The sequence below is a fragment of the Clupea harengus genome, chromosome 8 (genome assembly GCF_900700415.2).
Source record: "Clupea harengus chromosome 8, Ch_v2.0.2, whole genome shotgun sequence".
NCBI classification, from domain to species: Eukaryota; Metazoa; Chordata; class Actinopteri; order Clupeiformes; family Clupeidae; genus Clupea; species Clupea harengus.
The window spans coordinates 13,690,240-13,713,096 of record NC_045159.1 but is presented as its reverse complement, the minus strand read 5'-3'; the positions used below and the strand labels follow the sequence as shown (position 1 = coordinate 13,713,096).

Here is a 22,857-nt window from a genome sequence, read left to right as displayed (position 1 = left end):
AAATTCCTCTGATTCAGATATTTTTTTTTTGTCCTTTGTCCTTTCTTGTCGACGCTGGTCGAATTAAATGCACAGTTGTCTCTTTGAATGCTTTATGCTGTCCACGTCATGTCCCTATGTCCCACCTCCATTTATAAAGGACATTGTCACGCAAAGATTTTGCAAGGCTGTTGTGCAACTGCGAAACACTGGTGCAATAGGTTAAAAGAAAGGTCAAAGCAAATTATTATTAATAATAATAATAATAATAATAATAATAATAACAATAATATCAGCAACAACAATAACAACAACAATAATAATAATGATGTAAGGAGAAAGAGTGAACATGTAGCACAGATGGAAAGAGAGGCTGTTTTATGTGCTTCACAGAGAGTCAAGAACAATTTGGGAATGTTCTTTTAATTTCGAGAAAAAAGGTCCTTCTATTTTTAGCCTGGAAAAACAATCAAAAAAGATAGGAACGTAGAAGTAGTCAAACAAGGAGATTCAAGGGAGGTTTCTATTTCCTTTTTGTACAAGATCACGGAGAAAGGATGCGAGAGAGGGTCTCCTGATACACACCCTTCACTGTGCATCGATGCACCTCCCCACACTCACGCACGAACACACACACACACACACACAAACTCACTCGCACACACAACCTTATACATATATGCACAAGCACACGCTCACTCTTTCATTCCTTCACTCACTCAAACTCTTAATTTTTTCTCTCTTCAGTCCTGTACACCATTTTGTTTTTCAGCGTGAGGGTGGTCGGATGCCCCCCTTTGAGAAGCTCCTGCTGTTCCCCTCTTCACCACAGTCACGTGTCCCAGCCAAGGAGTGCTTCCGTGGGGCAAACCCTCGCTCTGCCCAGCCTCAGTCGGACACTCTGGCAGTGCTGAGCACCTTCTCAGTACATGATGGGAGGCTTGGAGAAGGGAGGTCTGTTCTCTGTAAAAAAAACACATGACAAACAAGGGTTAACTTTCCATTTTGGAATCAGCGCCATAACGAGCCATAACCCAAATATATGAGTGGAAACACACACACACACATGAACACACGGAGTTCTAAATTAAAATGCAGCCATTAAATAAGAATGCATACATGGTTGCTCTATGGTACAAAAATGTTAATCATTTCCTCCTCAAAGCAGGGAAGAGAAAAAAAGACGCAGCAAAAGATGGCTGGTCATACTTGATAGGCAAAGTGATTCTTGATAAAAAAAAAATAATAAAAAAAAATGTACAAGTATTTTAATCAAATGTGCGGCAAGAATAATTTAAGGGATTGATCACTTAAGTGTTCGCTGTCAGTGAGAGGGAGCAGATAAAGGAGGAACAGCTGGTGGGTGAAAAGGGAGAAGTTGGTCGTTGAATGTTAATATGAAAAACGTGGCTTGATTTAATTCCCTGAGCAGGAGGAGAAGCAGTTCATTAGGAGCGGGAGGCCGCTTCTAGGTGTTTAATATGTCTCCGCAGCTTTAAACGGCTGATCCTGTCTGGATGTGGATGTGGAATGGAAGCGTATTGAACTCAAATCACAGTTCAGGTAAGAGAGGAGAGCAAACAGAGAGAGGAGGCAGTAGGGAGGGAGAGAACTGACTGACATTTGTATAGGTGCTATCAGTGCTTTTATGTTATAACACATCTTATTTATTTCAAGTTCTTTGTACCTTATATCTGTTGTACTGTTCTTGGTGCTTATTACATGTTTAAATATTTGTATAATATATACCTAAACACAACATTAATTTGTGGACTGCAAATACGTGTCTTAATTTATTTTTTACAGACCTCCTAGACCAACTTTTATGTCCATTAGTTCCCTCCAAGTGAATCGAGTTCCACAGAGGACACGCTGCATGTGGCCTTTGCCTTCCCCTCACTCTCAGACATGCCCATTCAAGCCCTTTTATGATCTCTTCTTCGTATTAACAAAAAAATGACTGATATTACTTAATAGCCACCAAGATATTTAACAGTGTTCCTCTAAAGCGACCGTATGAAAATCGTCCACTTAAAGATGTGGAGCCCTCAGCTGGGCTGGGCTCAGCTCTCTCTCTGTGTAAAGGAACACCGTTCGGTGGCTGGACTTAAATTGAGACTTAAAGGCCCAGGGGCTTTGATGAGGTGTTTTACTGCTCAATGAAATGAGTTGTAATATCCTGAGGCGCAATTAATCCGGGCCCAGAGAGTGACAGCGGGGCCAGTTCCTGTAAAGAATGGCAGCTCCCTGGGACTTGGGGGGGGGGGTTGTGGGGGGTGAACAGAGCCGTCACAGTCCCCAGGAGGGGGGAGGGGACGACTGGGCACTGCTCACTGCTCGCCACTCTGGACAGCCCGATTGCTCAAATTACTGTTGCGCTGATGTGATGGGAAATCTTTAAGTGTGTAAATGATGATGCAAATAGCTATGAACCATTTTTGCTCTCTACAAAAAAAGAATAAATATTTCAGGTGGAGCAATCACACCCTTAAAAACCAGACTGATTAGAATAAGTGATTGAAGACACTAAAGAGTCATGTTTGGCCTTGTACAATGTAGAGTGTTCAGCTTTAACAGGAAACCTTGAGGGGCACTGGGGAGTCATATATGGTGTCTTTCTTTAAGAGAAAGGTTCATAAGTTCACACTGCTACACTTTAATTTGATACATTTGAAATTAACACTTCTGGCTGTAAGGGCTAAAGGTAATGTGCATTTTCTGAGTGACTACCGGTCAATGGCATTTTGAATGCTCTCTCTCTTTCTCTAAGTTATCAGGAGCACTTTCTCTCTCTTACTTATCATCTGCAAGATTAGGACTTTGGCGTTTCCTGGAAAAGGCACCACTAGATAACCTGGGTAGTCTACCATGGGGGAGTTGGGGTCGGTGTGTGGGTGGGTAGCCAGGCTTGTGGTCACACTGGGACCTTTTCTCTGCGATCGTCTCTCACCATATTTAGCTACCGGCTCATTCCGTTTTGCACCGTCTGCAAAGTGTTCAGAGTGGGGAGGTCCAGAACTGCCATAAAGCTCCACGTTGATTTTTCATGCTTACTATTTTTTTCCTCTCCTTATTTCACTTTTTTTTTTCTTTCAGGGTTGCCAATTAGTGGCGCAGAAAACTTTTGGAAATGAATGGTACCCTTGGGGCTCATTTGCAGTGTGTGAATGCAGCATGAGTTTGGAGCTAGAGTAGGTCATTGGAGCTTTTTTCTGTTGTTTGTTTGTTGATTTTTCTTGCCAGGTTTGCAAGAGCATAATTACTGATGTTCCAGACGCCGCAACAGGTTTGGCTAAAAGAAGAAAATAAAACAGGTGGGAGTTGGTAGGTCAACACCTACTGATTATTACCAGAGCTTTCTAATGCTGATATTTCAACACAAAACAAGAACGAGTTCAATTTCTTATTAAACAACACCTTGTTTTCCCACTATTACCTCTCCCCCTTGCTCTCTCTCTCTTCTTCGCTCTCTCTCTCTCTCTTCTTCGCTCTCTCTATCTCACCTCACACCCCAGACTCCACCATCTCCATTTCACTCTTCCTCTCTCTCTTAATCGGCTTGTGAAATGATGCCACCTTCTTTTGTGTTCAGCAGTTTCTGTTACCACCACTTGTCTTGATTAATAAATAAAAAAAAAATAAAAAAACAGGGTTGGTGTAATGGCTGGACGCAGGAGGGAACCTGAGAAAGCGTAAAAAGCTTTTAGTTCCTGGAGTGGGATCTCAGCAAGGACAATCAAACCTAATGAAATCAGTTGTCAGTGCTAGGCTTGCAAAACTGTGAAGTTGGACTTGGGAGTGGAGCACGGGGGCTAATCAGATTTCTCCCTGCCGTAATGGATAAGTACGGCCAGGCACGCGCAGGGAGTCCACCGAGGGGTGTCGAGATTAGAGTGTGTGTGTGAGACAGAGAGAGAGAGAGAGAGTGTGTGTGTGTGCGTGTGTGTGTGGGGGGGGGGGTGAGTATGTGTGTGTGTGTGTGTGTGTGAGCTAAAGAGAGAGAAAAAAGTGAGAGGCGCCGAGATAATAGTGTGTGTGTGTGTGTGTGTGTGTACAGTTGTGGTGTGGTGTTGTATGGACAGAAGACTCCTAATTGAAGATTCGCTGCCCTCGAAAGCGATGATCCGTGGAGATTGGTGTGCGATGGTTACTCTGCAGTGGCTTGTGTTCATCTATTAGATTGGGGTACTGAGCACTACTAACAGAGAGTGCCAAGGACTCCACAAGAGACTAGCCAATTGAGGAGATGTAGCACAGTTGATGTTGTCTTACAAAGTGACAATAGGTGGATATTTGTCATATAAAGTTTCAAATCTTTAGGTCTACACAATTTTATTTTTAGGTTTTGTTTTCACCAAACAATGTTTTCAGGTTACAATGCTATGAATTATCACTGACAAGCATTAAGATTACATTACTGTATTCGGCAGGCCTTAAAATCTAAATCCTCAACAAAGAGAACTGTAGACCAAATCTATCTTTTATGGCTTTACATCTACAATATAAAGCAGTGTCATAAAATTATATACAATGTGTAGTGTGATAAAGAGATCTGTGACATTGAAAGAATGTGTCAGATTTATAGTGTCATATGCTGTCCTGTGAAGGCACATGCGATCTGAAACTGCCGAGACTGTTTCAACAGACATCTGACACCATGACTCTGGCTTCTACTGTACTCTGCATCAGTAAGAATCATGGTTTAGAGGGGGGGATGTCTTGGAAAACGTAACATAATCCGTTCTGGTGGTGACACAGAGGTTGCACCGCTGCTTCACGGCCATCAGTGCTTCTCACGTCTGGACGAAAAAACCCAGAGTGAACCAGCGAGCACGGGACGGGGCGTGACCGCCTTCTTAGCGTGACGAAACGATCCGTGCATTCCGTGACGTGACTGGGCCGAGCCCGACTTGTGCCTCTCTCTCGCCTCTGAACTACCGCCGCCAGGTCGCCACGGTCAGGAATGCACTGCCCTAAGATGATGCCAGCCCCCCGCCCCCCCTCCCCACAGAAAAGGTCAACGGTAGCGCCACCGCCGGCTTTCCATGCTTTCAACCCCCTTCAGCTCTGCTCTCATTAGTGACCCATTTCTCGCCGTTTAGCGTGCCGGTGCCAAAAGGGTAGAACACCGGACTTAACATGCTGAGCCAGGGAAAACCTGGGGGATTTCCAGGTACACCGTTGAGTTGAGTTCTCCAACCGGAGGTTGCAGGTAGCCCAGCGAAAGCACGAAAGATCCCAATAATTACACATGGGGATTCAGACGCTACATGTTTGGTCAAATATGTGTAAAACACAGCCGTTCCTGTGAGGGAGATGGAGAGAGGGGTGCCTGTGTGCTGTGCAGGACTTTGATGTTGTCTTTGGGAGGTTCAGACTGAAGTCTGAAGTTATGAGCAGGAAACATGAGAGGCCTTTAAGATTTTGGTAATCCTACCCCCCCCCCCCCCCGAAAAAAAAACCTAGAGTCAACCTCACCCATTCATGACCCCCTGCCACTGAAAATGAACCCTTCCTCTTTTTTCCAGACAAAAAGCGACAAAACAATCTCTAAGAAGAAAAACACACACGCGCACACACACACACACACACACACATACACACAACTTCCAGAAGGTTCCCAAGCCCATGGCCTCAGCATTCTTCTGTGTGTGGAAGCCCCTGCTGTCACTGACAAGAAAAATGGCTGTTCCTTTATTTGCGGACTGTGAAATTGGCTATGAGAAAACAATCTCCACCCTCCCAGCAGAAAACACTTTGCAGGCCATTTCCACCGTGCGTCCTGTAAACATATGTATTTATTCACCTCCTCTCGTGCTCACATTTCAATAAGATCTACGGGACAGTGTCTCTGATTCGCCTTCCGACGGGTCGATAATAGGCTCCATCTATCAAAAGCAACCTCAAGCTAGGTTTTGGAGGGGATGCTGGGGGAGCCGGGCAAAAACAGATGGAATAGGTGGTGTAAAAAAGTGTGTGTGTGTGTGTGTGTGTGTGTGTGTGTGTGTGTCTGTGTGTCTGTGTGTGCAAGACTGCACGCAGCAGAACTCTCGAGTAAGAATGGAAGCATGACACACACATGCTGCCACATCAGTTTGCAATCTCCCTCCCTGAGGGATTTTGACGTCTTCAAAGGACCGTCTGCTCCAGGAGGGAGAGCGAGAGAGAAAGAAAGAAAGAAAGAAAGACAGAAAGAAAGAAAGAAAGGGAGGAGAGGTAGCGATGTAGGAGGAGAAGAAAAAAGTGCCTCTGGTTAATGTTTGCACTTCCAACATGAGCCTCCAGGGGGTCAGCCCCCTTACACACAGGGGCTTAAGCGTAAAGTGGCGGTGAAGGAGGAGGTGCATGAGGTGTCTGGAGAACTCTGGGCCATGTGGGATGCACATGGCCACGTAAACCCCCCCCCCCCACACACACTACCTACCCTCACCCCCTTGCTCGAGGAGATGAGAGGGAGACTTCCGAGAAGGCCCCGGCCAGCCACAGGGGTGACGTCAGCCCCTGGTGAAGGAGATGATGAGTGGGGAGAGGCACTCAGGGGGCGGGAGGGGAAATGAAGTCGGATGGTGACCGAGGAAACACAAACTCCCCCCTTTCATTCTCACTGGACCCAAAAGAGGCACCTCAGACACGCCGGGCCAACCACAGCCCAACACCAGAGATGGGGTTTCTGAAGGCATGTGATTCAATCCAGTGATTGGCCATTAAAAAAAAGGAACCTGTTCTCAGTATTGCTTTTCTGTTTTGCATTGTGCACTTCCCTTTACATAAAAAATGACAACAAAAAAAACAGAAAAAGAAAACATGTGCTTTCCAAATAAGCACTAAAATGTAAAAAATATGTAAAGACGCTCATAGATTCTCATAAGATCTCATAGACTACATAAATGCACTGTTGTTTCGGTGAGTGTTAGTGTTAGTGTTATTCACCTTGTACAATGGAGTTTTCCTGCTGATTGCCGTTATGTTCTGGCTCCACGTCTGGTATCACAGCCTCTGAAACATCAAACGCAGGAACATATTAGAACCCTATAGAACCCTAGTCATCAGGGGTTATGAGAACCAGAGGCTTTAAATGATATAAAGAGAGACATGCTTAAATCATCTCAGTAAACTTGTGTCACTTCATTTGTGTCTGCTAATGGTTTTTGTAGTTGGGGCACCAAAATGGATGGGCTAGTGTGCCGCAAATCTGAATCACATTACAATTCATTAACAGCTCTAATAGAGTATAGATTCATCAAAAGCTTTGTTATAATTTCAAGGTTCATCGCTGTGTCCCCACTACAACAGTTCTCCGTAAGCTAATCTTACATTAAATCACATGAAAGGAAAAAAGACGGGGCAACAATGCATTTCTTTTAATAAATTCAGGTTTAATCAGGCTTGGCTGATAATTGCCGGAGCTCTGCTCAAATGCTTGCAGATGTACTCGACGGTCTTTATGATTCGCTTTTATGTTTCCCATTTCTGCGCTTTGCTCCTGAACGATTTAGAAATTAAACAACTGAAGGACGAAAAAAAAAAAACACAGAGCGGTTATGAAAACAATTTAGTGCTCTAAGTGTGTGCATTTAAAGCATTTATGATAAGTATCTATATCCATTTCCTCTGTGGCCTGACCATACTAATGCAAGGCTAACAGGAACAGTTATGGAAAATGCGGAAATGCCAATAGAAGCCATTGATAAGGAAATATGAGAATCAGAGATGGAGAAAAAGAGAGAGAATGGGACGGCTGAAAAAGGCGTAGGGATGAAAAGGGTGAGGGAGAAAAAAAGAGGAAATAAAAAGCAGCACAATGATTAAGAGAATAAAGGTCAGAACAAATAGATGTGAAAAGGAGAGAGAGAGCGAGAGAGAGAGAGCGGGAGAGAGAGGGAGAGAGAGAGAGAGAAAGAGAGAGTGAGAGAGAGGGGGGAAGAACAAGGAGAAAGGCCAAGAGTAAATTAGTGTAGTGTTTAATCTCATTGATTACTAGCAAGAAGAAAGTGATTTTCTCTGAGTAGGACAACAAAGTTAAGGGAAATCCAGTGCAAAAAAATAAGGACATTATGAGGCAACGGAAGAACAAGTGCATGTGTGTTTTTTTCAGCTAGAGGTAGGGTGCAGATGGGGAGAACAAGGGCCAGGGAGATGACAGTGAAATATGCTGTTAAAAAGGCAGCGTTGTCTCATGCGCTCTGTCTTTTTCAAAGCCTGAACAATTCCAATTGCTCTGCAAGAAACCATAAATATTCTGTGGGGTTGTAGGGGCTGGAGGACAGAAAGAGTCGACAGATTCAAATGCAGACAAAGAGGAGAGAGGAACAAGAGAGGAACAAGAGAAAGAGGGGGATGGATTCAAAGCAGAGAAGAGAATAGGGCAGGAAGATAGGAAAAAAAAGAAAGGAGGAAAAAAGGGGCGACGGATTCAACAAGCAAAAACAAGCAAAGAAGGAGAAATGAAAAAGAGGAGAAAGATAGGGGGGTCAGAGTCAAAGACATGAGGCAGAGAGCGTGAGGACAAAATAAAAAGAGAGAGGGGGGGGCAGGTGAGGGGAAGAGCTCACCGTTGAGGCTCATCCGCAGGTTGTCTGAGGTGGTGGCCTGCTTGAGTGCCTGCTCCACCTGCTCCCGGCGCTTGGACTCGAACTCCAGCGCTTCCTGCAGTTTCCTCTTAGCCTTCTTCTCCTTCTTCAGACGCTTCTGGATGGTGGCTGAGAGACAGGAGGAGAAACACAGAGAGAGAGAGAGAGAGAGAGAGAGAGAGAGAGAGAGAGAGGGGGAACAGATGGAGGACAGAGAGGAGAGTGAGGGAGAAGGGAAAGAAGGACAAGGAGGGATGGCAGAAGAGAGATGTAGAGAAAGGGGGGAGGGAGAGAGGGAGAGAGAGAGAGAATGGAAGAAAGTGATCAATCACAGGAAATCAATAAGGTGTGCAAACATAAGCTGCTGATGTCACAGGTTTTGAGATATTCACAGCCTTGTTGAAGGAGCACGTGCTGTATATTAAGAAAGAGGCACTTGGACTTATAAATATTTGTTCAATTGACATCATTATTGAAACAACTTACAATATATATGCAGTATATAGTTTTGATGTTCCCAATAAGCATTGTCAGAGATGCTAAATGATAGAACTACTCCTGCAAAACTGTTACAGCTAACAATACTGTTTACCAGTTATTATGCTTTTCATAAAATGAGGTCTACTTAACTCCCACACAACATTGAGATTAAAAGTGAGACTTAAAGGAGAGAGCTCAACAGGGTCAAAAATCGTTTTTACTAAATGTTTAGACATCTCCATATTACCTTCTCTCTTACTCTCTCAGGCCAACCTCTGTGTTTGGATGAGGCACACATTTCACAGTAAAGTGCATTTAACTAACCTATGACGAGAAGACTGTTGTGGAGATGTTTTTTTTTTGCCAATTACGGTAGATTTTTACAATAAAGTGCCTCATCTAATTTCTGTCTCAATATCTGTGATTACATTGATACACAATTAAAACTATAATGAGATCACATCTAGGCCTCCTGAGCTATCAAAGATCCGTCTTTAAGAACTATCATTTTCACACTGTCTTTCCAAAATGAAACAGCTTTCACAGCTCTCTCTCTCTCTCTCTCACACACACACACACACACACACACACACACACACACACACACACACACACACACACACGCACACACACACACGCACGCACGCACACAGACTCAGTCACATCTCCATAACGCATCCAATTACCGGCATTTGATTTGCCAAATCATTTCTTACCCCCCTCTATTAGAGAATGAATTTGAATAACACGCAGTGCGATAACAGCCATGGCTAATAAATTATTAAAGTGTTTGTACATACCGTCTGAGTTGTTACCCAAGCAGCTAATTGCCTTAATTTCTTGGCTGAGGGTAAGAGAAGCTGACTGGCTTCTAAATACTACAGTGATATACAGCCTTTGGAAGCAGAGCACGGCCAAACAGCAACCACACGCATATTGCTCACTAAGTCTGTTTCGAAGTCCTAATGCACAGGATATAGATGCATACTGCTCACAAAGTCTATTTCGAAGTCCTAATCCACTGGATATAACCATTCAGTCATTTGCAGAGCTTTGCAGAGCTACTGTGCATTTTTCTTCATTTAAAAACTGCAGTTGGTTTTCTCCCCTTTTAATCATCCAGGTATTTAACATTCGTCCTTTTAGCCACCTAGTGACTTCTGTTTGTTTCTGTCAAGTTTGTTTGCAACCTAATTAAAGTTGTTTGGCCAAAATAAATGGCTTACAGCATTTAGCAGTTTAGTGGAATGGTAGATTACCACCTGTCCAAATTATAACTGATTAGTTATACAATCCTTTTTTAGACGGTTTCTCTCTCTCTCACACACACACATATATACACACACACACACACACACACACACACACACACACACACACACACACACACACACACACACACATACACAGACAGACACACACCTCGGCTGTGCAGTTCAGAAGTGAGTTGCCTCTCCAGGCTCTCTCTCATCTCCCTCTCTCTGTAGAGCTCCATCTTCAACTCCTTGCGCTCATTCTGCACCTGTTTCTCCTGCACACGGGCATTATCCACGGCCACCTTAAGCAGGCCCTATAAAACAACACAACACAAACCATTTTAAATGCACACAGTGCACACGTAAGACATTGTAAATACACAATGCACACATTTGACAGTCCAACCAAACAATTACAAGCACACACACACATAGGTACACACAGACACACACACAGGTAGTGTACCTGGATGTTGGTGAGCAGAGTCTCCACAGAAGAGAGGCCGTCAGCAAAGAGGAAGGGGGCGGGGAAGCCTGGAGGAAGGGTCTGGGGCATCTTCTCAAAGCCTGACTTCATCATGGGTACAGCCAGATGGGCATCTTCTGCACAAAACGCACACACACATGCATGCACGAGCGCACACACACACACACACACACACACACACACACACACACACACACACAAACAAATACACACAAACAGTTAATAATAAGAAGATACAAGGCATAACATGTAAAACTTGTACACTTTGGTCTTTTACAGAGGTTCTGGGAAATACTATTCCCCTCATACAAGATTTACACACATTTACACACACACACACACACACACACACACACACACACACACACATAATTGGACCAGTGATGACAAATCAAAATAAGAGTGTGTGTATGAGGCTGCACAGATGTATTCACCTACACACACACTCTTACACACACACCCATATACGCATGCATACACATACGCACACACACACGCACACACGCGTTCGCAGACACTCTCACACACACACACACACACACACACACACACACACACACACACTTCATACAAACACCATGTGGAATTATAAAAGACTCTAATTATTCATTATTGATTTATCATTGTGCAAATGGCTTGTTTAATGCACAGGGACACATGCACCCCGTAGAATACAGCCAAAATCATCATTCATCTGGGTGAGGATAAAACAAGCGAGATCAGCAAACACACACGCACCACACACCCACACAAAGTCCCACATGGACACACACACACACACACACACACACACACACACACACACACACACACACACACACAGAGACCCACACGGTCGCTCACACACGCTCACACACCCTCTGGAATACCACCAAAAGCATCATTTACAATGGAGAGCATTAACCAGGCAAGATCTGTCTGGTGTGGCAAGCTCTGCTTCACCCAAAGCTCACATGAAGCAGTTTATCATCCGTGGACACACACACACACACACACACACGCACACACACACACACACACAGACACACACACGCACACACACACAAACACACACACACAAAAGTAAACACGCTAGAAAAAAGACAGAAAGAAAGAGTAAAGTGGCTCCACAGAGACAGAAAAGAAAAGGCATCAGAAAGGGAGACAGTGAAGACAAGAAGCAAGAGGGAAGACTGAAAACACATGGGAGGGAGCGCGTCATATTTTACTCCCGCCGCCAACACAGTGCAGACAACACAGCCCTGCCCCACCCACAGTGCTCGTCAGTTGGGGCCATCGCCTGCTCCCTCTGCCTCTCTGCCTGCCTGCCTGCCTGCCTGCCTGCCTGTTCTGCTGCTGCTACTGGAGAATAGATGGGGCTCCGCGTGGTTCCACTGCCATGATTCAACCCCCGTTAATCCGCCTTGGCCGGCCACGCGACACTGCCTCCTGCCCCCCTCCTTCTCTCTCTCTCTCTTTTCAGCTCTCTCCACTCAAGACAAATAGGACAGGCGGAGTGGGAGCGGCGGTGGCGGTGCATCGCGGGTCACATCGATTTCCTAGCCGCGCGCACCCCAGTGCCGGCCCTGATAACCCTGCAGTCCATCTCCAGCCATTGTTCATAGCACACCTGTCCCTGCAGCCATACATCTCCCCACCCGTGCCCTCTTCCTCCTCCTCCGCCTCCTCCTCTCCTCATGACTGGAGACGTGCTCGTGGAAAGAGAGAAGGGAAGAGAGAGAGAGTAGGAGAAAGAGAGAGAGAGTAGAGGCAGACAGAGAAAGTAAGTGAGGGAGAGAAAGAGAGAAGAGGGAGAGAGAGAGAGAGAGAGAGAGGCAGAGTGGAAAAAAGAATATCTCTCACTTCTTCCCCCCCCCCCCTGTGCTAACGGGATGACAGTGCGTGATTAAGTTTTTCGTGGTGGCTGAGAGTGCTTCGCCGACCAAGGTCACGCAGATAGAGTGTGAAGCTGTTTGTGTGAGAAAGAGGGAAAAAAGAGAGCGAGAGAGAGAAGAAGAAGAAGAAGAAGAGGAGGAGTGTGTGTGAGCGCACGTTGAAGGAGACAGATGGAGGGAGTGATGGGGTGAGAAAAGGGGTATGAAATGATGGGAGGGAAGTAGAGAGAGGGAGCAGAAGAGCAAGCATGTGTTGTGTGTGAGGGAGGGAGAGAAAGAGAGAGAGGTGTGAGGTGAGTTGTTAAATAAACGTGGGGTAAAATGCCACTGAGTTCAGGGAGAGAGTGCGAGCGTGCACGTGAGCGTGCACATGAGCGTGCATGTGATGTGAGGTGTCTTGAAGACACACATTATTTTATTTTAAGTCTTATTAAAAAACTAAAACAAGTATCACTTTAATTGTTTTACCAGATCTATTATGTCAAATGTTTTGAATCAATACATTTTTAAACCATATTTTGTTCAATAGGAAGTTCTCGACCATGTTCGCAAAACATTCCATTCCAACAAAAAGTCTGTGCAGTCTGTGCATATGTGTGTGTGTTGTGTTTGTGCGTGTGCGTGCGTGTGTGTGTGTGTGTGAGTGTGTGTGTGTGTATGTGCAGTCTGCGCATATGTATTTCAAACACACATAGCTGGAAAGAAGTAGGCTTGATGTGCTGTTCTGGATAGTTAGTACGTTGCACAAGAAGTTGCAGGATTTACAGTCTCCACTGTCACACAAACAGGTAAAGAAAAGAGTGTGTATTTTAATTGCATTACATGTATGTGTATGTCTATTTAGGGGCCTGTCACAACTAGAGCTATGGAGCGCCGCTCCATCTGTCAGAGGGAAAGGAGGTTAATGGCTCCATAGAATAAGGGCGGTGGGCTTTGCTCTTAAAAGCCCCCCAATCTCCCCCTAACCCCACCCCCCTTTCTCGTCTGTTCTCTTGCCTCCTTAATTGCAAGTCCATTTTAAAACGACAGATTTATCTTGCTTCTGGCGCTGATAGTGCACACTTCAATTCATTTTATTCCTCTGCTGGAAGAAAGAGGGAGAGAGAGAGTAAAAGAGAAAGGGAGAGAGAGAGAGGGAGTGTGTGTGTGTGTGTTGGGGGTGGGGGGACGGTGAAAGGCCGGCCCCTGACATTTACAAAGTGCCCCCGTTCTGTCGACGGTCACCGTAATGCACACGAGTAATGATACTGTGTGAAACCTGGCTTACAGGCGTGTATGTGTGTACGTGTGGATCTCTCTCTGTGTGTGTGTGTGTGTGTGTGTGTGTGTGTGTGTGTGTGTGTGTGTGTTTGTGTGTGTGTGTTTGTGAATCACATGCAGTATTTTTCCTGTTCTGCATGGGTCAGGACTGCATGAGTGCCACACAAAGAAATCATCTTAGGGTAAAGTGGGCCTACCGAGTGCTTGCATCCTGAACTCTCAAAACCAGAAGTGCCTTCTGTAGAAGTACAGCCAAAAGGGGTCCAATAGGCCTCCTCAATAAGCTCATAGTGGCCATAAATGTCTCTGAAGAGGGAGCTGGACAATGAGATAAGCTATGGCGTGATGTGAAGAACTGCCCTTTCACCCCCATCATATATAGAAAACAACACGCAAACACAGAACAGAGAGAAAGTGAAAGAGAGAGAGAATGTGAGAGAGAAACACAGAGAGAGAGAGAGAGAGAGAGAGAGAGAGCGATATTGCCACGACAACAGTCACACACAAAAAGCGAGCAAACAGATAGACACAAATATAAATAAATAATACATAAACAAAGCGAGGGCTGAAAGAGAAGTGCTCGCTTTTTTCCTCTCTTTCTTTCCTTTTATCTGGCCGTGCGACCCCATCAATTATTCAACCCCTCGGCCCTTTCATATGCTTCCCCCTAAAAATAAAGACAATAAAACGTTTGGGAAGAAAGACGAAGAGGACGGGAAAGGAGAAGGCGGGGGGGGGGGGGGGGGGGAGCATACTTTCAGCGCGGCAACAAAAGGAGGGCGAACAGAAAATGCACCCCGAGTCCATCAACTCTCGTTGCAAAGCTCTCAACAAAAACAGAGAGAATGCAAAAAAAAGAGAGAGAGAGAAAAAAGAGTAAGAGAGAGGTTAATACTGAAATGTAAAAAGCAACTTTTAAAAGGTAAAGAATGTGTGGCTTGCGACTTCTGAAGGGACACTAACGCGAGCGCTTTGTCGCTGAAGATGGCCTCTCCTTGAATGTCTCCGCTGTTGTCTTCTAAAGGACTCTGTCTGAGGCCCGCTGTCATTGGGATCTAAATGGTCTTGAGCAGTCATGCACCAAATGCATGCATTGTAGGGCTTGGCAGAGGTTTGCTGGTGCAGCACTCCAAAGTGCACAGCTTTGCCTGATGAACAGAAAAGTACCAATGTCCTTTTCACCTCCATGTCTTCTGATGGCCACTCAGTCTTGATGTGTTTTTGTTTTCATTGACCCATTTTCATCTCATCTACTTCCACATATCACCTCTCTCTCTCTCTCTCTCTCTCTCTCCACTTTGTCACTCTTCTACTCCTTCTCTCTTTCTATCCATCTATCTCTCCTCCATGGCTTTTCTACTTCTCCTTCCCTCATTTGGATGGACAGCTGCCCTTACCAGCGTTTCTTCTCCTCTCTCCTTCCTCATCCCCTCAGCACCCTTTTCCCCATGGCATCTCCTCCTCTTCCTCATCTCCCATCTCTCTCATTTAGTTGTTGATTTCAATCTTTTTTCCCCAACCCAAGTGCTTACAGAAGACGGTCTCCCACTGAATATTCAAAAGCAGCCAATTAAAAACCAGGCCGACTGGATGATGTCCGGGCTCTGGCCGAAGATTCTGGAAAGAGCAACCCCCCCCCCCCCCCCCCCCCCCCCCCCCTTTTTTTCTGTAACGAAACCCCTTCACCCTATACTCTTTTATCATACGATCAAGGCAATCAAATCATTACAGTAATGACCAGGTACGTTTTCAAAAAGATGGGATGTTGTTCTTCTCATTATTTTCTGGTTTTGAGGCTCGGATTTGAGGTGGGCGTTATGTTATGCTATGCTATGTTAATTAATTACAGTTGTAGACACAGTGAAATCATTAATCAGACAGGTACTGTTCCAGCCACAGTCTTTATGATACAGTGAGGGTGATGAGTCTATTGACCCAGTTTTTCTCCTCCATTCCCAAGTGATTATGGTGTACACACCGCACGTGGGCTTACCCCACAACTTAATGACTTAAGGGGTTGTGCACAGGATGTGAGTACCCTTCACTGATCATGCACAGCAGAGAGCTCATGACATATTAACCGGCATTTCAGCAGTGTTTTTTCAATAGATCCATTTGTTTTAATCAATTACAAATATTAAAATGGTAAGGGTAAGACAGAGAGAATGAGAGCGTAAAAGAGAAGATACTGAGATGAATGCGATTCACTTGTTCAAACTAGTGTTGAACTAAAAGCTACCAAACAAAATGTAGCTCAAAAAAACCATCCGTCATCCTCCCTACTAATCTGCTCAACTACTTCTAATAATCCCCGGCTGCCAACACTTCCCGTCATATCTCCGACCAGGGGCCCCTTCGTCGCATGGGCTGTACCCGTGGCAACCTGGGCGTGCATTAAAACCAGGCACGGAAACGGCAAACCCAATGTTTAAGCCGTAATGAGTCTAACCCTGTCAAACAGGAACGGCCCAATGTTCATTATTTTCCCCAAAGATGAAAGCATGACAATAAAAAGAAAGGGGGGAAAAAGCGAGCAGGAGAGGCCGTCTGTCGGAGGGAAGTGAACGTGGGGGTCCATTTATTATATTTTAATGGCCGCGAGTGAAGCTAAATTGCTCCGGCTCGGGAAGACGGCTCTGAGCAGAGAGGAATGTGCCTAAGTGGGTTCTGCTGGGTTCCGTCTGCCAGGCCATGGCCCACACCATAAAAAAAAAGGAAAAAGAAAGGTGGCTGTCTTTCTGCCCCTCGGCTCAGGGGAATGAACCTGCTGCCATCTTCTATTTAAGAACCCTGGTGTTCGCGACGTGAGTTGTGAGACTGGCACAAACTGGACTAGGTATGCGGCTTGTTACTTAAACAAGCCCGAGTGATGATTTGCCCCGCAGTCATAAAAATAGAAACAGGAATTGATATTTGAACATGCTGTCCTAGCTTTAATGACCCATCCACTGTTCACGTTTCTGATTGTGATTGTGATTCTGATTCACTGGACTGAAATGCTAAGACATGGGAATGGGAGGTGTGAGATGCTGCAGCTGTTGCTGTCACTGTAAACACCAGGTATACGCAGCTCCAAGTCTTGAATGATGGGGCATCAATGACACATTACAGATATAAAAAAAAAAAACATTAGGGCATAATTTCCATTTAGTTTAGAAAAACACATACCACACAGAGGTGAGTTTTCAGGAAACACACCTCACACCATGCGATAAAACATTACCATACTCATAGCAGGTCTCTTAATTAGGTAGTTTTGCTGCCAATTGACTTCAGAAAACAAACGCATTTCGAGGCAAAATTTGCTGATTGCTTTCAACCTGAGAGTGTTGAGAAAACATAACCGCTACGCCGGTGTAGATAATAAAACTCTGGGGAGATGAAAGACCTTGTGAGGATCTCGCTGGCTTTTTAACTGACACTGTGCGATCCATTAATGGCCCCTACCGCTTATACAAAATGCCAGAGCACAAGAGTAGTGCTTTACTTTGCATCAAAGCACCTGGGAGCCCTCCCACTTAAGTTGGGTACACGGGAAACAGGGAGGTTGTGTGTTTGTGTGTTTGTTTGTGTGTGTGTGTGTGTGTGGGGGGGGGGGGGTGCTTCCTACAATTTCAAACGCTAGGCACACACATAAACAAGAAAATGAATTTGCAAGAGTGCAAAACATCCAAGCATGGACGGGATGGAGGAGAATAAGGATGTGACTAGTAAAAGACTGGTGAAAGATGGACAAAGAGAAGATGAGGAGAGGAGATAAAAGGAGAAGAGAAGGTGTGAGGACAGGAGAAAAGGAGAAAAAAGAGAGTAAAGAAGGAGACATTAATTGAGAGGAGAGGACACCAGAAAAGAAGAAAAAGAGGAAGACAAAGAGAAGAAAAGGGGGAGAAAAGAGGGGACAGTCAAGAAAGAGGACAGAAGAGAGGAGAGACAAGACAAGACAAGGGAAGAGAAGAGAAGAGAAGATGAGAGAAGAGAAGAGAAGAGAAGAGAAGAGAAGAGGAGAGGAGAGAAGAGGAGGAGAGAAGAAGAGAGAAGAAGAGAGAAGAAAAGAAAAGAAAAGAGAAGAGCAGAGAAGAGAAGAGGAGAGAAGAGGAGAGAAGAAAAGAGAAGAGAAGAGCAGAGAAGAGAAGAGCTGGCCCTCCTGCTTGTTTGACAGGCTGAGTGTGGATGCTGATGAATATGCGGAGATGAAAATGAAGCCTAATGAGGTTTCCTTTCCCCCAATTAGCCTGTGAGGGGTGATATGCCGAATATTAAGTGGGCGAAATACTGGGTCAACGCTTCTGCCCTACACCTGGGCACAGGAGGGATGGAACAGAGCGATGCAGGTATCCCAAGGGATGAGAGAAGCAAAGAGAGAGAGAGAGAGAGGGGGGGGGGAGAGAGAGAGAAAGAAGCAAGTAGATGGGGAGAGAAAAAGAAGACCATCTGAAGGGAGGGGGATATATGTCAAAGGGCCACAAAGTAGACGAATAAGTTTGAAGTTTGAGAGGTAGATAAGTGACTTAAAAGCCAGCATGATGCTCAAAGAGGTCAATGAACATAGAGAAAGAAAGTCTGTTCCCTTTAGTTGCTGAAAGCTATTTGAAATAAACAAGAACTGTGCTTTAGATTTCTCTAAAAAGCAACACTCCAAAACTGCTACTGTTTGAACTTGTGCCATTAATAAACTACTGAACTGAACTTATTTGTGCCACAACAAAGCAGTACACAAAGCTGTCTTACTAGAATCTTGCGCTAGAAACTTTTGCAACCTTTCAGGACGCCACACATGGGCAGGGAGAGGTGGGCAGGCAAATAGAACGACACCGATTCATTCAGGCAGACATTTAGAACCAGAGCATAACCAGAGCACCTGTCAGTGCATGAACAAACGGAGAGAGAGAGAGAGAGAGAGAAAGAGAGAGAGAAATGAGGAGAGAGAGAGAGAAGGACAGAGCAAGAGATGCAGGGAAGAGTGTGAGAGAGAGAGAGAGAGAGAAATAGAGAAAGAGAAGAAGAGAGACTCATCCATCACCCATTTTTTTGTCAAAAAAGTGCAGCGACTGTGGGGGTGACTTTCAATCGCTATAACCTTGCCCTAAATTATCCCACCAAACTCCAAGCCCTCTTACTGTTACTGTACATTCCATGGGTACTTTGCTTTTATAGGAGATTTCCTTCACTCCGTCTTTTATGGACCAGTCGACTTTGTGCACCACGCGGGTGCAAGTGTCCCGATAGCTCCAGCCAATGCACTCTTGTCTGTTATGTCGAGGCGCTGCTCTGGGCCGCGGTTTAATTAAACCATCACAAACGCGCTTAGAACAGCAATCAGCCTAATGATCAAAAAGGGTCTTCAAAGCCGCGCGGATGGTCCCTTTAGCGCATTTGAGGGAAGCACTCTCTAGCATAAACAAACACATGTCAGAACAAACAACAACAACAAAAAAGTGGACGGAGGCCCTTTTAAATGAAAGAAAAAAAAAGGGACGGCTTATACCGCCGCTTATTTACTTCTCAGTGCAGTTTGCAACGGCAACAGAACAAGCACATCTGTCGCCGGCAAAGTTGTCAGCTCTGAAATGGAGCCAAGCACTTGCAGTCTTTAAGCACAGGCTCCTGGCGCGCCTCGAGAGGAAAAAGGACGGCATTTGTTTCCGTTCCCCCTGCGGAACGGGGGCCCCTTTTTGAGTTTTTTTTTTTTTTTTTTTTGACTGATTTACCGGTCCGCTTATCTCAAAGGGCAAAACAATGCCGCACATTTCTATCAGAAATCATTACAGGCCATTTCAAATCATTTCCGCGCAGCTAATTTCATAATGGCGGGGGGAAACATTGATTGTAACCAGATGCTCCGTATCTGCAGTGTGGAAAACTGGCCCGAGCAATTAGGGGCAGTGGCGTAGGAGAGCGCGAGTCAAGCACCGCCGCCGTCGCTCCGCTGGGCTGCGCGCTACAGTGGCAGAGAGAGCCTGAGAACTCTTATCTCGGCACACTCTCGTGGCCTATGGGGGCTGAAATCTGTGCATTGTGTTTCTGACTGGCCATTGTATTGAGAACAGATCGTGCTGCTTTTATGGGACCCTATTTCAACACCAGTGGCGGTTCAAAACGTGCTCTGTGCAACGAGAAGTATTCAATTATGCTCTCCTGGAATATCGTAGAGAGTAGCGAACATGACCACACTGAACTGACTTTATTGATTAAAAACGAATATTATAAAAACTAATATTATAGAATTTGATGTTGTGAAAATCCCGATGTACAAAACGCATTGAGTTGAGAGGTGTGAACGCGTGTGTGGAGGTCCAAAGCGGTAGCACATCTGCAATCACTAGTTGGATCGCTTCATTAGTGAGGTCAGCGGATCGTGACCCGAGTCAAATGCCTCTGTCACCGCCGTGTGTGCTTTTCCATGAGCAAAGAGGAGAGAGTGGTCCTTGACGGAGGAACCCTGTTTACATTACTCAGACACGCAAACACGTGCGCGCACACACACACACACACACACACACACACACACACGTGGGGTAACCCATTAATTACTGCGGTTTCCTGCACATTTATTCCAAGGTCCCAACTTCCTCTGATATACAATACCCAGTGAGGTCTAACATTGGGCTGTGATTTGGAGAGATACCACTGTTGCTTGCCAATTCTGAGCGAAAATATTCTGGCAAAAACCGTGAGAATGTTGATACACATTTGGATTTGTTCAATTAGCCTGTACACAGACCAGACCCTGCTCAAGTACATATTGTATTAAATATCGAAATGCTTGGACAGACACATTTGTCTTGTGTTTTGTACACAACTGATTTCATTTACCTCAACTACTTCCTCTATCTGTGTCTGTGAACATACAGACATGTCCAGCAGCTGTGTGACACTAGTGCACTGTTCACACTGGACCTCATTGCAGCAGTTGAACTCAAATGCTTTGCAGATTGCAATTTACATTGTAAATACCTGTTGTTTCACTGTCACACTAACATTTGTGTTACTTTCATAGCCTTAAAGCCCATCAACTACTCAACTCTAATGATAAACCATTGCCCTAAATAGAATAATGTATTGCACTGAAATGTTCAATGTCAAATAATATCTAGTGGTATCTGTTAATCCAGATATGAATATGTACTTTCTAGAAGCCAGTTTTGACTGAAACACAGGGTTCAGACATCATGTTGGTGCAGTCACACACTGTTCAGGGACACATGCTTTTGGCAGACATGGGAAAACATTTCAATTGACTCCATTTCCCTCTACGTGCACACACACACACACACATAAACTATAAAAAAAAAGACTAAACAGTCTAACGGAAACTTTCACTAAAGCATCATGGTGAGAAGGAGGGCGATCCAGCGGCCCCTGACTCCGATGAAAGAGAGACAGATGAAAGGATTATGTCAAATGGCTCACACATGCCTCTACCTCCACTCTTTTCCCACCATCCTCTGGCCCCTCAATTTGCAGAGAGAGCGAGAGAGAGAGAGAGAGGGAGAGAGAGGGAGGGAAGGAGGGAGAGAGAGAGGGAGGGAAGGAGGGAGGGGGGCTCAAAGAGAGAATATGAGAGAGAGAGGGGCCCAGAGATAGAGAGTCAGCATGAAAGAGAACAAGCGAGAGTGACGAAGAGAAAGAGGGGGACTCTCTCTGTGTGGTGTGTGTGTGTGTGTGTGTGTGTGTGTGTGTGTGTGTGTGTGTGTGTGTGTGTGTGTGTGAATGTGTGTGTGTGTGTGTGTGTGTGTGTTAGAGAGAAAGAGTGAGCGAGAGAGAGAGAGAGAGAGAGAGAGAGAGAGGGAGTCAGGGGAGAGACCTTGCCTTCAGCGAGTGAGTGCCACCGTTAGCTCGAGCTCTGGCCCTCTTTACCGGCCGCTAGTGGGCCAGTGATTTATGAAGCACGAGAGAGGGAGAGAGGGGGCACGCTCCATGGAGTCCCGCCGAAAGAAAGGGAGGAGAAAAAAAGGGAGAGGAAAAAAGAAAAGGTGCTGCTCGCCCTGGGCACAGCCATTCATCACTATGTACTGAGGTGTCACTTTGTTTATCGTCTAGATTCAGGGTGCCACGCACACGCTGACCCCCCCCCCCCCCCCCCCCCCCCCCCCCCCAACCCCGCACCCCCCACCTCCCCCAACACCAACCCAAACCCAGGCTGTCCTGCCATGAGATAAACCCCAAAGCTTTGCTGTGCACTCTTCAGACACAAGACCTCCTCCTCCTAATTCACTGCAGAAGTCTAGGAGCACCAGTGACTGAGTTCACACACATGGCACCATCAGTCTTGGCACATGCTGATATTTTGCAGGTTTTCAGTCAGATTAGTGAGTGAAAATAGTCAGAAACAGTCAAACAGTCATATAGCATGAAACCTACACCTCAACCCTGATGATTCTCAGTTACCCTTACTTCTCTGGCCTAGATGCCTATAGAGGATAAACATAATAAATATGTTTTACATAATATATATACACTCATGGTCATCCTTTATGATATTGTCGCTACTGTGCTGTGGTCATACCTCAGCACAACGATATCTCATGAGAATACACTACCTTTGATTAATTAATCGCAATTATATCGGTCGGCCTGGGACCCATGCTGTCAGAGCACTAAGTTCTATACCGTAGTAATGATTTCTATTCTGTGGTATTGTGAGATAACAGGATTCAATTCTAATACAATCATAAGGCCAAGGCCAGCACGAGCTGTGATGTTATTGTGCAGTGTGCAGTGTTCCTGGTCACGTCATGATGTTGTTATGAGGGAGTCAGAGGGTGTGATAGTCAGGCTGTGTTCAGAATCATTCATTCATCAATCGTCTACGTCTTTGATTATTCTCTATCGTGTCCCCTTGGCAGGGCACTGTGCAAAAGAACAAAACAATGATTTAGGACTTCTGTGCACAGTGAGCATGCTGTAGTGAGCTATGATATGCATGACGTCACATTTACCACTAACAGAAA

At 45.3% G+C, this 22,857-nt stretch overlaps 1 protein-coding gene across 5 annotated transcripts in view; it reads right to left on the bottom strand.

The window, feature by feature from the left end:
- Positions 1 to 276: 276 nt before the first annotated feature.
- The window catches only part of dacha (dachshund a), a 135,791-nt gene continuing 113,210 nt past the window's right edge, over positions 277 to 22,857 (bottom strand). For 4 of the 5 annotated variants that reach the window (XM_031571966.2, XM_012822977.3, XM_031571968.2 and 1 more), the window contains 5 exons: positions 10,752 to 10,888; positions 10,452 to 10,599; positions 8,532 to 8,678; positions 6,910 to 6,975; positions 277 to 942 (listed from right to left, as the gene is read on the bottom strand). In XM_031571966.2, coding sequence (XP_031427826.1) covers positions 902 to 942; positions 6,910 to 6,975; positions 8,532 to 8,678; positions 10,452 to 10,599; positions 10,752 to 10,888 — 539 coding nt within the window. In that variant the 3' untranslated portion in view covers positions 277 to 901. The remainder of the gene's footprint in view (positions 943 to 6,909; positions 6,976 to 8,531; positions 8,679 to 10,451; positions 10,600 to 10,751; positions 10,889 to 22,857) is intronic. The other variant, XM_031571967.2, reaches the window with a different exon arrangement.